We start from the raw sequence: 15,997 nt of genomic DNA, 5'->3' as shown, positions 1-15,997 counted from the left end.
TCCCAACATCCTCACCGATCACTGTCTTTTCCGGATTATCCCAACCTTAACACCAATTACTGCCTTTTCCGGATTATCCCAACCTCCTCACCGATCACTGCCTTTTCCGGATTATCTCAACCTCTACACCAATCACTGCCTATTCCGGATTACCCCAAGAGCCTCACCGATCACTGCGTTTTCTGGATTATCCCAACCTCACCGATCACTGCTTTTTCGGGATTATCCCAACCTCAACACCGATCACGACCTTTTCCGGATTATCCCAACCTCAACACCGATCACTGCATTTTCTGGATTATCCCAACCTCCTCACCAATCACTGTCCTTTCTGGATTATCCCATCTTCCCAAAGATCACTGCTTATTCCAGATTATCCCAATCTCCACATGGATCACGGCCTTTTCCAGATTATCCCAACCTCAACACCGATCACTGCTTTTCCGGATTATTTCAAACCTCACCGATCACTGCCTTTACCGGATTATCCCAACCTCAACACTGATCATGGCCTTTTCCGGATTATCCCAACCTCACCGATCACTGCCTTTTCCAGATTATTCCAAACTCCTCTCCGATCACTGCCTTTTCTGGATTATCCCAACCTCAACACCGATCACTGCCTTTTCCGGATTATCCCAACATCCTCACCGATCACTGTCTTTTCCGGATTATCCCAACCTTAACACCAATTACTGCCTTTTCCGGATTATCCCAACCTCCTCACCGATCACTGCCTTTTCCGGATTATTCCAAATTCCTCTCCGCCTTTTCTGGATTATCCCAAACTCAACACCGATCATGGCCTTTTCCGGATTATCCCAACCTCCTCACTGATCATTGCTTTTTCCAGATTATCCCAAACTCCACATGGATCACTGCCTTTTCTGGATTATCCCAACCTCAACACCGATCACTGCTTTTTCCGGATAATCCTCACCTCCTCACCCGTCACTGCCTTTTCCGGATTATCCCAACTTCCTCATCGATCATTTCCTTTTCCGGATTTTTCCAAACTCCTCTCCGATAATTGGCTTTTCTGGATTATCCCAACCTCAACACCGATCATGGCCTTTTCTGGATTTTGCCAAACTCCTCACCGATCACTGCCTTTTCGGAATTATCCCAACCTCTTCACCGATCGCTTCCTTTTCCGGATTATCCCAACCTCCACATGGATCACGGCCTTTTCCGGATTATCCTAACCTCAACACCGATCACTGCTTTTTCTGGATTATCCCAACCTCCTCACGGATCACTGCCTTTTCCGGATTATCCCAACCTCTACACCAATCACTGCCTATTCCGGATTACCCCAAGTGCCTCACCGATTACTGCCTTATCTGGATTATCCTAACCTTACCGATCACTGCTTTTTCGGGATTATCCCAACCAGAACACCGATCACGACCTTTTCCGGATTATCCCAACCTCAACACCGATCACTGCATTTTCCGGATTATCTCAACCTCTCACCAATCACTGCCCTTTCTGGATTATCCCATCTTCCCAATGATCACTGCTTATTCCAGATTATCCCAATCTCCACATGGATCACGGCCTTTTCCGGATTATCCCAACCTCAACACCGATCACTGCCTTTTCCGGATTATTTCAAACCTCACCGATCACTGCCTTTACCGGATTATCCCAACCTTAACACTGATCATGGCCTTTTCCGGATTATCCCAACCTCACTGATCACTGCCTTTTCCGGATTATTCCATACTCCTCTCCGATCACTGCCTCTTCTGGATTATCCCAACCTCAACACCGATCACTGCCTTTTCAGGATTATCCCAACCTCAACACCGATCACTGCCTTTTCCGGATTATCCCAACCTCCTCACCAATCACTGTCTTTTCCGGATTATCCCAACCTTAACACCAATTACTGCCTTTTCCGGTTTATCCCAACCTCCTCACCGATCACTGCCTTTTCCGGATTATTCCAAATTCCTCTCCGATCACTGCCTTTTCTGGATTATCCCAACCTCAACACCAATCATGGCCTTTTCCGGATTATCCCAACCTCCACACCGATCACTGCATTTTTCAGATTATCCCAACCTCCTCACTGATCACTGCTTTTTCCAGATTATCCCAAACTCCACATGGATCACTGCCTTTTCCGGATTATCCCAACTTCCTCACCGATCACTGCCTTTTCCGGATTATTCCAAACTCCTCTCCGATCATTGCCTTTTCTGGATTATCCTAACCTCAACACCGATCACTGCCTTTTCAGGATTATCCCAACCTCAACACCGATCACTGCCTTTTCCGGATTATCCCAACCTTAACACCAATTACTGCCTTTTCCGGATTATCCCAACCTCCTCACCGATCACTGCCTTTTCCGGATTATTCCAAATTCCTCTCCGATCACTGCCTTTTCTGGATTATCCCAACCTCAACACCAATCATGGCCTTTTCCGGATTATCCCAACCTCCACACCGATCACTGCATTTTTCAGATTATCCCAACCTCCTCACTGATCACTGCTTTTTCCAGATTATCCCAAACTCCACATGGATCACTGCATTTTTCAGATTATCCCAACCTCCTCACTGATCACTGCTTTTTCCAGATTATCCCAAACTCCACATGGATCACTGCCTTTTCTGGATTATCCCAACCTCAACACCAATCATGGCCTTTTCCGGATTATCCCAACCTCCACACCGATCACTGCATTTTTCAGATTATCCCAACCTCCTCACTGATCACTGCTTTTTCCAGATTATCCCAAACTCCACATGGATCACTGCCTTTTCCGGATTATCCCAACTTCCTCACCGATCACTGCCTTTTCCGGATTATTCCAAACTCCTCTCCGATCATTGCCTTTTCTGGATTATCCTAACCTCAACACCGATCACTGCCTTTTCAGGATTATCCCAACCTCAACACCGATCACTGCCTTTTCCGGATTATCCCAACCTTAACACCAATTACTGCCTTTTCCGGATTATCCCAACCTCCTCACCGATCACTGCCTTTTCCGGATTATTCCAAATTCCTCTCCGATCACTGCCTTTTCTGGATTATCCCAACCTCAACACCAATCATGGCCTTTTCCGGATTATCCCAACCTCCACACCGATCACTGCATTTTTCAGATTATCCCAACCTCCTCACTGATCACTGCTTTTTCCAGATTATCCCAAACACCACATGGATCACTGCATTTTTCAGATTATCCCAACCTCCTCACTGATCACTGCTTTTTCCAGATTATCCCAAACTCCACATGGATCACTGCCTTTTCTGGATTATCCCAACCTCAACACGGATCACTGCTTTTTCCGGATTATCCTCACCTCCTCACCCGTCACTGCCTTTTCCGGATTATCCCAACTTCCTCACCGATCACTGCCTTTTCCGGATTATTCCAAACTCCTCTCCGATCATTGCCTTTTCTGGATTATCCCAACCTCAACACCAATCATGGCCTTTTCTGGATTTTGCCAACATCCACACCGATCACTGCCTTTTCCGGATTATCCCAACCTCCTCACCGATCACTGTCTTTTCCGGATTATCCCAACCTCAACACCGATTACTGCCTTTTCCGGATTATCCCAACTTCCTCACCGATCACTGCCTTTTCCGGATTATTCCAAACTCCTCTCCGATCATTGCCTTTTCTGGATTATCCCAACCTCAACACCGATCATGGCCTTTTCTGGATTTTGCCAACATCCACACCGATCACTGCCTTTTCCGGATTATCCCAACTTCCTCACCGATCACTGTCTTTTCCGGATTATCCCAACCTCAACACCGATTACTGCCTTTTCCGGATTATCCCAACCTCCTCACCGATCACTGCCTTTTCCGGATTATTCCAAACTCCTCTCCGATCACTGCCTTTTCTGGATTATCCCAACCTCCTTACCGATCACTGCCTTTTCCAGATTATCCCAACCTCCTCACCGATCACTGCCTTTTCCGGATTATCGCAACCTCCTCACCGATCACTGCCTTTTCTGGATTATCCCAACCAATCATTGCCTATTCCGATTATCCCAACCTCCTCACCGATCTCTGCTTTTTCCGGATCATCCCAACCTCCGCACAAATCTCTGCCTTTTCCGGATTATGAATATAGCAGTGTATTGTCATGAACATGAGTACAACGTACAGATGCACTTAAATTCGTACTTGCTGCAGCCACACAGGTGTTTAAGGTACACCATTAATTGTTTATATTATTTTACAGCTATAATTTAGACAGATGAGGAGAATGGGCAGAAAAGGGGCAAATGAAATACAATGTTGGGAAAGGGACGGTCATGCACTTGGGTAGAAAACATAAACAGGATGACTTTTATTAAATGGGGAGAAAATTGAAAATACCCTGATGCAAATGACCTGGGAACCCTTGTGCAGGATAGTCTGAAGGTAAACTTGCAGGTTGAGATGGAGGTGAAGAAGGCAAACGCAAGGCTGGCCTTCATTTCAAGAGGAATAGAATATAAGAGCAGAGTTGTGATGTTGAGCCTTTATAAGACACTGGTGAGACCTCATTTGGAGTATTGTGAGCAGTTTTGGGCTCCGCATTTAGGAAGCGATGTGCTAACATTGGAGAGGGTTCAAAGGAGGTCCACTGGGATGATTCCGGGAATGAAAAGGTTATCATATGAGGAGTCCTTGACAGCTCTTGGTCTGTATTCATTGGAATTTAGGAGAATGAGAGAGGGTCTCTTTGAAACATTGTGAATGTTGAAAAGTGTGGAGAATAAATGTAGAAAGGTTGTTTCTCATAGCAGGAGATTATAGGACAAAAAGGAAGAACTTCAGGATTGAAGGGTGTCCACTTAGAACAGAGATGCGGAGGAATTTCTTCAGCCAGAGGGTGGTAAATCTGTGGAATTTGATGCCACAGGTGGTTGTGGAGGCCAGGTCATTGGGTCTATTTAAGACAGAGATTAATAGGTTCTTGATGAGCCAGGGCATCAAAGGTTATATGGAGAAGGCCAGGCAGTGGGGCTGAGTGGGGAAACAGATCAGGTCATGATTAAATGGTGAGCAGACTCGATGGGGTGAGAAGCCTATTTCTTGTCCCATGTCTTATGGTCTTAAGACCACAATATGTCAGTTCAACTCTCCACAGCAACCACATTTGATGATGGCTGCATCATCACAGTAAATGCACAGAGGCAAAGTGACTGTAGGGCCCTCTCCCAGGCTTCTTCTGGGGTGGGGCGTTCTACCTTGCCCACTACTAAACCCTTGTGGTCTGGGGTACCGCCTTGGGTCCTCTGATCCACAAAAATGGTGCCAGTCCTGTTCTTCAGGATAGGGGGTTGTCAGACAGAGGGAACCTGTGGAGGAGAGCTAAAAAACGGGTCTCCACACCTCCCAGGTCCACACCAGTGGCTGCTATGCTGTTAACATGCCACCAAAAATAAAATTTAAATATTTGGAGTGCCACCTTTAGATTCTCAGTAGACAGGAAAGTCTGCAGATGCTGTCATTGTAGTGCAATGTACAAAAGTGCTGGAGAAATACAGCAAGCCATGCAGCAACTGTAGGAAATTAAGGGTAACCGACATTTCAGGCCTGAATACTATGTCAAGGTATCTTATAAAATATTTTAATTAAATAAGAGAGGAGAGTGGTGAAGTTGTGATGGTTGATGTCTCAGCAGCAATTGGAAATAAAAAGATCCAGAGTGGGTAAAAGGCCAGAACAGGTTGTCCAAGAGGAGGAAGAAGGCTTAAGGCAGGAGAAGGGGGTCTTTCTTCAGTGGGTGGCAGAGAATCTTGGTTGAAGAAGGCAGAAATTATAGAAGAGTGACTTGTTTGGAACTCGCTTGAGGTGAAGGGGAATGAAGGTGAGGCCTTCACTGCTGACAGAGCATTCCCTACCTTGACGAAGGGCTCAGACTTGAAACTCTTTACTCCCTATATATGCTGCATTACCTGCTGAGTTTTTCCACATTTAGAGAATTCTCATACTGGACAATGTATGCACCCTTGGGCTCTGAGTGTTAGATTTTGTTTAGTCCCAGCACCTTCACATTGCTGGTGCACCCGGTCAGCATTGCCAGAATCGAGAACCAACAGGCAGCAAGATGATGCTATGATGTTACACAGCTGTTCTCTGTGACTCCCCACCCCTCTGTTGCTCCCTTTTCTCTTGTACTGACTGATGGGACTCTTTTTCTCTCGTACTTTAAGGGGCGCCGGGCAATACTAATGGCAGACAAAAGTTAAATGTATTATTACATACAATAAAAGGAACAATCCTTGAAACTCATTCCAGAGCTTTGACATCCTTCCCCCAGGAATGCAAGCATTTTTTTAGTTCCTCTTGGATAGGAGGCAAGAGGTTCAGGAAGCAGCTGTCCTCGTGATCCACAGTGGCAGGAAAAAAAATAGTTCTATGAGGACAAGAGGGAGGAGTGGTGCTGGGCAGGCAAGGATGCACAGATATACAAACACAAGACTTGATAATCAATTGACATAAAAATAGGAATGGAGACTATCGTTACGTTCAAAGGGCATTTGGCGAGTACATAGGAAAGCTTTAGAAGCCAAAAGCAGGCAAATGGGACCAGATAAAAAGGGCGGAAGGGCCTGTTTCCGTGCGGTAGAACTTGATGACTCTATAGCCTAAATATGCTAACTTGCTCGGAAGAGCTCGGACAACTGAGTAAGCTCCCCAAAGCAACAGTCGCCACAAACTTTGTCTTGTTCTGCAAAACAAGGAGAGCTCTGCTTAAGTGCACATTCCTGTCAATTAAATAATTCACTGGCTTCCTAAAGAGCCTCTGTGTTTTGGCCAGAGTGTGCAAGTAAGCTTTTATTTATTCAGTCACGAGATCGCTGGCAACAGCAGTATTTATCTCCCATACACAATTGGCCTTAAACTAGGCAGGCAGTGCCCAAGCTGGGGGTAAGAATTCCTTCCTTCTCGCAAAGAAACAGATGGCTTTTCTCCAACAACCTGTCAGTTTCATGATCGCACTGACTGACCTGGGCTTTCCTCCATCCCAGATTCTATTTCATTATTTGAAACTCTCCCCTCAGCTACACCTTGACGTTTAGCTTACATCTCTGGACAGACAGTCCAGAACTCTGGGTTCCTGCTCTGGTAACTGAGCCATTGTGCTATCAGCTGCTGGCTATGCTCGCTAATGTTGTTCACATGCCTTAAAAAGGCAACCAGCATCATAAAAGATTCCCATCTCGCTGGCCATACCCTCTGCTCACTGCTACCTTTAGGCAGAAGGTGCGGAATCCCAAAGCCGGTAAAACTGGGTTCAACAACAGGATCTCTTTTTTTCAAGCTTGTATCGCCCGAACAATAACCCTGAACAAGACTACCAAAGATCTATCCGCGCCACTGACACACCACAAAAATGTCCTTTTGGAACAGAGATGAGGAGGAATTCCTTCACCCAGTCAATGGTGAATCTGTGGTTGCTGTAGCAGCCAAGTTATTGGGTAGATTTATGACAGAAGTTCTTGATTAGGAAGGAAACCAAGGGTTAGGGGGTGAAGACATGGCTGTCACTTCTACAGCCAGGAGGAGACTGTGTACCACATCTTTCTGGAATGTGTGAGGGTGCAGCCCCTCTTTGCCTACCTGATCTGTAGCCGCCCGGTGCAGAAGGTGGCCGGGTGTTCAGTGGATCTCCTTGTCCGGTTGCTGTTGGGGTTGGTGAAACTGGCCATTCACAGGTCGGGGTGGCGGGGGGAAGCTGACTGCCTGCCCGTCTTTCATGAATGCGTCTGGGGCCCACGCGGCATTGGAACGGGAACACGCGATGTCTGAGAGGATGGTGGCTGAGTTCCGGGAATAGTTGGGTGTCCCCCCCCCGCCCCACAGTGTGAAGTGAATGATGAAAATAGTGTTTTAATTTGATGTTTAATTCTGCGTAATAGAGAGGTGGTCGTAATTACTGCTTCTCACGGTTTTGTTGCCACGTGTTTGCTTTTAGCTATAGGCCTATGAGTGTTTTGTGTTTGTCATGGAGTTTGAATAAAGTTTGTCCGTATATAAAAAAAGGGGTGAAGGCAGGAGAATATGAGTGAGAAAGGTAATAAATCACCCATGATGACAGTCCAATTCTACTTGTGTGTTTTATGATCTTACGCATATTTTTTTTACACTTCCAGCTACTACTAGGACTATTTATTATTTACTTTCTGGTCCTTTTAAACTTTTTTTTCTTTCTCTTTGCGGCATCTTAATTATACTTAAATTATTTTTGGTGTGTTTTATGTAACTGGGAAGCTGCAGCAAGTAAGGAATCATTGCATCGACGCTTGTGCATGTGACAGTAAACTCACTCATCAGTTCATGCACAGAACCTAACATGAAGGAAAGCTTAACGGAAAATCAAGAACCATGACACTTCAGTGTTACTGAACTGGTGTCACTTGTACAAGGAGTTTCCAAGCCCAGATTGGTGGAATCTGCCAACATGGCATATATATGTTGCGATGCTGAAGATTAAATGTCATTGGTCTTATTCTAGGCCAGCCCTTTACAACCCTTTTATTTGGCTTTGGCCCCCTTCGAATTCTGCTCAACGTTTATGGGGCCCCTTCCCTGTGAAGTAGTCAAGTTTTGGTTTCTTCCATACTTCTCTGTGACTAACTGCATTAAAAAAACATTCATGTTACATGAGGTGAAAAGAAAATAAGGCTCTTACTTAAATGTGCTGTGCCCCCCCCCCCCCCCCAGTGGGGGAGGGATGGCCTTTGAAAATGGCTGCTCCAGGTTGAGTGACGCTGGTTCTCAGAGCCAATATCGGGCACATATACATCAATGGCTCACCATGTGGTAGCTTAGGTTGAGTGCTGATCTGCAACAATGAGCCAGTAATGTCTAACTCTGGCAATTTACCAATTTATATACCCTTTTGACTCGAAGGGTCAACGACCATCTAGCAAACAATGTGCTTTGAAGCGCGGAAAGAACATCCCTTGCACCAAAGCTTGGTCCGGCCATTCACTGCCACAGAACTTCCCCAAGCCGGCTTAGACCTCACCATGCAGCTGGATCTGGGAGGGGACGTCGAGAGGGTGGGTCTGGACCTGTGCAAACCCCTACTCATCTAAATCCATTCACCCACACACTGTTCCTTTCTGAGGAGTGGGGTATCTTCATATTAAACTCCACAAACTGACTGAAAAGAACCATCATCATCCTATGGGATGGATACCCAGAACCCTTTCGACTCAATGCAATGGAAGGTCACCCGTTACAGAAGGGATTGTCAGGTGCCTGTTGTTTGCTCCCAGTCAGCAGGTGGAATTCTGTGCCTGTCCCTAGGTTCTCTTTTGGACAGAGAGGGTTAGAAAACTCAAGTTTCTGGGAGACCCCATCTCCTGGAACAAACATATCGAGGACACTGTGAAGAAGACGAGCCAACCCTTCTACCTTCAAAGGAGACTGAGGAGATTGTTGTCGGATACTCTATCAAACTTCTGCAGGTGCACTTATGAAAAGCATAGGGAATTTGAACATCCAAAAACTTGATAGCCAGGGCCATCAGAGGCTCCCACCTCCCAATCATTGATTTAATTTGTGTGAGACACTGCCTCAAGAAGGCAGCCAACATTGTAAAGGACCCCCGTCACCTTGGTCACAACCTTTTTTGCTGCTGCCTTTGGGAAGAAGTTTCAGAAGTCTCACGACCTGCTCTTCTAGCTTCAAAAACAGGTTTTCCCCCCCAACAGCCATCAGGTTCCTGAACCTCCCCTATGACCTGGACCTTAAACTACGATGGAACCTCTCTGCATTATTGAGATATCACCCTTTTTCTTGCACTGACTGCAACTGTGAATATTTATTTATCCATCTTTTTATATTAATGAGAACAAGAGTTGGCCATCTGGCTCATCCAAGGATGACGTGTGGACTGCCTTCAGGAGAGTGAATCCAAGGAAAGCATGTTTTCCAGATGGGGTATGCAGCCAAGTACAGGTACTCCCCGACTTCTGACCATAATTAGGACCAAAGGATAGGTCATATCTCAGAATGGACCCATGTTGGAATTGCGTACATTTGTTTAAAAAATATAAAGAAAAACTGTAAAATTTATGTGTTTATGTTGTATTTGACAAACTATAACAGGGATGCAGGGCATGTAAGAGCCAAAATGTGCGTATTTACCTTCTTAGTCAGGGTCCCAGGGTCTTTAGGCTGGGCGCAGCCATCTTGATTCTTGTGTGCATGAGCGAGTCTTTTGCATAGTTGAGTTCGGTTGGAGTACGCGTGGTGGGTTCACAAATTGGAGTTCAGTTAGCGCATGCATGGTGGGTTCATGTGTTGAGTTCGGTTGGTGTATGCACGATGGGTTCGTGTATTGGAGTTTGGTTGATGCATGCATGAGAGTTACGTGCCCTGACAATATTGAATTCATGCCCTTAATTCTCATGCATTATATGCCCTGTATCCCTGTTATAGTTTGTCAAATACAGCATAAACCGTGTAAATTTTACCTTTATATTTTTTTAAACAAATTTTCAGTACCAAGTCAGATAGGTCACAAGTCAGGGAGTACCCATGCTGAAAATCGATGCTGACCAATTTGTCAATGTATTCACACTTCAACATTTCACTCCGGCAGAGTGTAGTACCCACCTATTTCAAACAAGCCTCAATCTTAACCTGAAGAGTAACCTGCCTAAATGACTACTGACCTTTGGAACTCACATCCACAGTGATGAACTGTTTTGAGAGGCTGATGTTGAAGCATATCAGCTCCTGTCTGCAGGGCATAATGGATCCCATTCCAGTTTGCCCACCACAGCAACAGATGCCATCTCACTGGCTCTACACAAAACACTGCAACACCTGGATATTAAAAACATATACAGCAGGATACTCCTTATTGACTACACCATCATCCCCTCAAAACTGATCAGCAAACTCCAAGACCTGGGCCATTGTGTAATTCAATCTCCATCAAGTCTGGAGCACACAGGGCTACGTACTTCACCCCCTGCTCTACTCGTTTTACACATATGACTGTGGTTTGGTACGATAACACCACTACATTTGCTGGCGATACAGTGGTGGGTTGTATAAAAAGGGCTGATGAGTCAGCATACAGGAGGGAGACTGAAAACTTGGCTGAATGGAACCACCGTGGAGAGGAGCGGCCGATCTCCGGTGTTGGTGAGTCCCCAGAGGACCGGTGTCCTCCCGACTGACAGACTCCAAAAATGGCTCTCAGAGCCAAGAAGAGTTGCGCATGCGCAGTGTGCAAGTAAAAGAAAAGGTTAACGCCGGCGGGAGGGGGACTTGGCTGGGGAGCGGCCAGCTGAGAGACGCTCAGTATCAGGGCGTTTGGCTGGGGGAAGCAAGCAAGAAAGAAAAGAAGAGTGGTGAGAATGAAGGGTTGGAAGAGGATGAGCAGCAACGGGGCGACCGGCAGGGGGTCGGCCTGCAGCAGGGGGCCCAGCAGCGGGTCGACCTGCAGTGGGAGGCCCAACAAAGGGTCAACCTGCGGCAGGAGGCCCAACAACAGGAGACACAGCAGCTGGAGGCCCAGCAAGGATACAGAAGCAGCTCACCGGAGAAGGATGAAAGTACAAAGACACAGAGAAGAAGATGACACAGACATAGATACAGACACAGAAGAAGAGGAGGAAGACCACCAAGAATTTCAAAGGAAAGAAGGAGGTAAAATAGAAGGACAATGTTTAGATAAAGCCTTTTTCAAAGAACAAATGAGGTCATTAAAAGAATGGCTATCATTAGAATTTAGTTCAATCAAAAGAAAAATGAAAAGAGCTGAAGACAGAATCCAAAGCTTAGAGTTGGTCATGACTGAAATAGGGAAAAGAGTAGAAAATGTGGAGGAATGAGAAGCTGCTGTAGAAATGGAGATAAATGATTTAAGAGGGAAGTTAGAAGAGAGTGGAAAAAAATTTAAAGAGACACAAGATTTATTGTCACAAGAAATTGACGTATTGGAAAACTACAGTAGGCGAAACAACATAAAAATAGTTGGCCTGAAAGAAGGCAAAGAAAGGTCAGATATGAAGGAATTTATAAAAGAATGGATCCCGAAGGTGCTGGGAAAGACAGATTCACATGAAGAAATAGAAATCAAAAGGGCACATAGAGCGCTAGTACCGAAACCGCCACCACATCAAAAACCGAGATCCATATTGGTAAAATTTCTAAGATATATGACAAGAGAAAACATACTGGAGCAGGCAAGAAAGAAGGTTAGAGAAGACAATAAGCCGTTGGAATATAAGGGACAAAAATTATTTTTTTACCCAGACATAAGCTTTGAACTTTTAAAGAAGAGGAAGGAATTCAACACGGTGAAAACAATGTTATGGAAGAAAGGGTATAACTTTATATTAAGACATCCAGAGGTACTCAAAGTATTCATTCCTGGGGAACGGAATAGACTGTTCTCGGACCCAAAGAAAGCCCAAGAATTTGCTGAACATTTGCAGGTCAGAAGAGAGGAGGAGGAGTGACAAGAAGGATGACCAGACAAAAATATGTAAAAATATAAAGTAAAGATAATGTATATATATAAAGATTTAAAGATGGATAAGAGAAAGGGAAGAAGGAAAAAGAGAGAGGTTTGTTATAGTATAGGAAAATAGTGTTCTCTGGGGGGTGGGAGAATAATGGTCACTGCGAAATCGGTTGACGCTTGTGAGTAAGTTCGCAAACCAAATGGAAAGGGGAGTTGTGGTTGCCATCAAGGGACTGGAGGCAATCCAAGAAGGGGAGATTCACTTGGGGTTATTGCTTGTGGGGATTGTTGGAGTATTTCATGTCTTAAATGCGTTGTCATATATTGAGATTAAAAAGGAAAACAAAAAACAGTAATGAAAAAAGGGAAGGAGGTGGTGAAGAGGTGAAAAAGAAGTGAAAATAAAGATACAAAATGGACCATGTGACTATAAACATTAATGGAATATATAACCAAGTTTAAGTGTAACCCATTGGGAAAAAAAATCACATTTAATTTAAAAGACAAAGTTACAATGATTGAAAAAACCCGGGACCCATATATGGAACATAACAGAAAGAGCAGGCCTTGAACCACCACCACCTAAAACGGTAAGAAGATAAACACGATCAGATTGAATGTGCATAAGTAGATGATGCGCCTTTTTTGTTTCTGTTCCTTTTGTATAAAGATATTGTTTTATTGTATTTTATATGTCCAATATTTACTGTTTTTGGAGGGGGGTGGGAAGGGGGAAGGGAGGGATGGGGGAAAAAAAGAGAAAATGTCACTGTGAATAAGAGATGCATCTGTAAATCTATTGGTTGATATGGTTCGTAGTGCAATAAATAAAGAATTACAAAAAAAAACTTGGCAATGTCCTAATTTTGGTTAGGATTATATAATTTTTTGGAATGAATTATGGGAATAAAATTCCCACAGGATCCAGTTATTTTTATTGAGTAATATTAAGGCTATAAGGCCAAAATTAAAATTAATTATCTATCAAATAGAATTTGTACAAATTGCCTTAGCAGTTTCTGGTAAATGTACAGCAGTATCATGGAACTCAGAAATAGATTTAGGTATGGAAAGATGGCATGCAGAACATTGTAGATGAATTCCATTAGAGAAAATTACTTAGTCTATTTGATAAATATCATGTTTTTTGGAAAAATATGGAGCCCATACTTACAAAATTTTGGGTTTGCATGTTTGATTGGCTCTCTATAGACCTCACCTTGCTAACCTCCAATAGACTTTATTGTATAATTTTTTTTTATTTTCTTGGCATTTTCTTTTTCTTTTTTTCCTCTTTTTTAGAGATGGGGGTTGGGGGATGGGAACGTGAGAGGATGGGTTGGGATGATATATACATGTATAATTTATTTTGAAATCATTTTTAGAACTAAATGTAACTGTTATTGTGGTTTAAAAGCATTGCAAAGCAGACACCCTTCTCTCAGGACACTGAATCAGCAAGGCTGCATTTGTTTGCGTAGTTCCTTTGTTCTGACTCTGCTGCGTGCACCCCCTTTTTTTTTGCTCAAACTCTCTTGCTTTGCCTCCTTCGCTGTTTCTGTCTCATTTTTTCTCTAATTCTGACACTGTTTCTTGCATTCTGATGAGTTTATATTTCCAAAGGTCTCGATGGGGTAGACATAACTTTTTTTCCAAGGGTGAAAAAGGTTATGTTTAAAGTGGGGGAAAGGGGGTGGGCGGCAAAGTTTGAAGGAGATAATGGGGGATGTGGCGCAGACGATGTGTTTTTGCCCCCACCCCATTTTCATTTAACATCCGGGGATCTCCAGCCTCAAGGGGGATTGTTGATTTCACCAGGATTTATGCTGATTTTGTGTTCTTGTATTTAAGAGATGGGCAGGGGAGGGAGGAGAAGGGGAGAAATGGACTCTGTAAATCATATTGTGTGGGAAAAGAATAATGTATCATTTGTTGAATTTACATGAGTCTTTGAAAATCAAAAATATTCTTTAAAAAAAGTTTGAAGGAGATGCATGTGACGAGATTTTTTAACCCAGAGTTGTGGGTGCCTGGAACAGGCTGCTGGGGTAGAGGGAGAAGCAGATAGAACAGAAGTGTTTAAGGGGCTTCTGGACAAACACATGAATGTGGGGGGTGTATATCCTCCCCATTCCACAAACTTTTCTCTGCCTCCCTTTTCCCTTTCTGTCTCTTGCTTTCTGCCTAACTTCCCTCTCTTTCTCTCATTCTGTGTTGTACCTGCTCATTGCCCTGATTGTATGTCACTTGTTCTCTCTTTTGCTCTTTCCTGCCCATTGGCCTGACTGCCTCTTCTAGCTCTCCTCTTCCCCCTCCTTCCCATTGCCCTGACTGCCTCCATCGCTCTCCTCTCCTGCTCATTGCCCTGACTGCCTCCATCTCTCTCCTCTCCCCCTCCTTTCCTGCTAGTTGCCCTGACTGCCTCCACCTCTCTCCTCTCCCCCTCCTTTCCTGCTAGTTGCCCTGACTGCCTCCGCCTCTCTCCTCTCCCCCTCCTTTCCTGCTCATTGCCTTCTGCCTCTTCATATCTCCTCTCTCCCTCCTTCTTTCCTTCCCATTGCCCGGACTGCCTCTCCCTATCTCTCGCCTCAAACCCACCCCCACTCCTTCTCTGCCCTGACTGCGCCTTCTCTGGTTCCCTCCCTCTCTCCATTCTGTTCATTCAAGCTCTCTTATGCCCCACGCTGATCCCCTTCTAACTTTCTCCTCTCTGCCTCCCTGCTTTATGTCGCCGTTCTCCCTCTTTCCACTACTCCGCCACTTTTCTATCCCTGTCTTCCTCTCACATCTGACTCCCTTGCCTCGCCAGCTCCTGGCCCCAAGCCTCCACTGCCTGTTACCCTCTGCGGATGCTGCCTGATCCCCTCTTCCAGCGGCTTGTTTGATTCCGCTCCAGACCTCATTGCTGGGAGGCTCATGCATCTCCAACTTTTTAATTCTCTCTCCGTTTTGTTCCCTCAAGCCAAACCAAAGTTAGTTCCCCGCCGCCACCGATCGGAGGCTTGTACCCCCATTAAGGTTCAGACGAAGAGAGGAATGTGATCAAACTCACCATGGCCACAGCTCATTTCTCTTTTCAACTTCATCCTTGGGACCCGGGGTCAGTGAGCCACATAATGGCGAGGTGTCCCCCTATTCCCTGGTCGGACACATAGAGTCTGCTCCTGCACTCCAGTGATCGCCGGCTCCCCCTCTCTGTTCCTGCTTGGGGGGGGAGGGGGAAGAGGAGGAAGGGGGTAGTTTTCCAACTGCTTTGATAGTTTTAAATCGCTCAATATTCGGCAAGGGCCGAGTGGGGGGGAGGGGGGGCGAGTGTAAGGAAAAGCGGGAGGGAGGAAGGGGGCTTCCGACGCCCAACAGAAAAGGCTCTTGCTGGTGCGTGTGTGGCCGCTGCTGGCGGACCTGCCTTTTAATGCCTGCTGATGAAAGGGAATCGATTCCTCCTGTGCCTCGGTCTGAGCTGCCGTGCCACGCAGCAACTTTCCACGCTCAAGCCATGAACAGCAAAGTCGCCCGAGTGCTTC

The 15,997-nt window shown here is 45.2% G+C and overlaps 1 protein-coding gene across 8 annotated transcripts in view; it reads right to left on the bottom strand.

The window, feature by feature from the left end:
• The window catches only part of LOC138764627 (uncharacterized), a 120,547-nt gene extending 104,764 nt beyond the window's left edge, over nt 1-15,783 (bottom strand). For 4 of the 8 annotated variants that reach the window (XM_069940777.1, XM_069940779.1, XM_069940780.1 and 1 more), the window contains exon 1: nt 15,526-15,779. In XM_069940777.1, coding sequence (XP_069796878.1) covers nt 15,526-15,528 — 3 coding nt within the window. In that variant the 5' untranslated portion in view covers nt 15,529-15,779. Of the gene's footprint in view, nt 1-15,525 lie in introns of all 8 variants that reach the window. The other 4 variants (XM_069940782.1, XM_069940784.1, XM_069940783.1 and 1 more) reach the window with 2 other exon arrangements.
• Nucleotides 15,784-15,997: the final 214 nt, after the last annotated feature.

The sequence above is a fragment of the Narcine bancroftii genome, chromosome 5, assembly GCF_036971445.1.
Source record: "Narcine bancroftii isolate sNarBan1 chromosome 5, sNarBan1.hap1, whole genome shotgun sequence".
Classification (NCBI taxonomy): domain Eukaryota; kingdom Metazoa; phylum Chordata; class Chondrichthyes; order Torpediniformes; family Narcinidae; genus Narcine; species Narcine bancroftii.
Note: the sequence above shows the minus strand (reverse complement) of the source record. Positions and strands in the feature narration are given on the sequence as shown.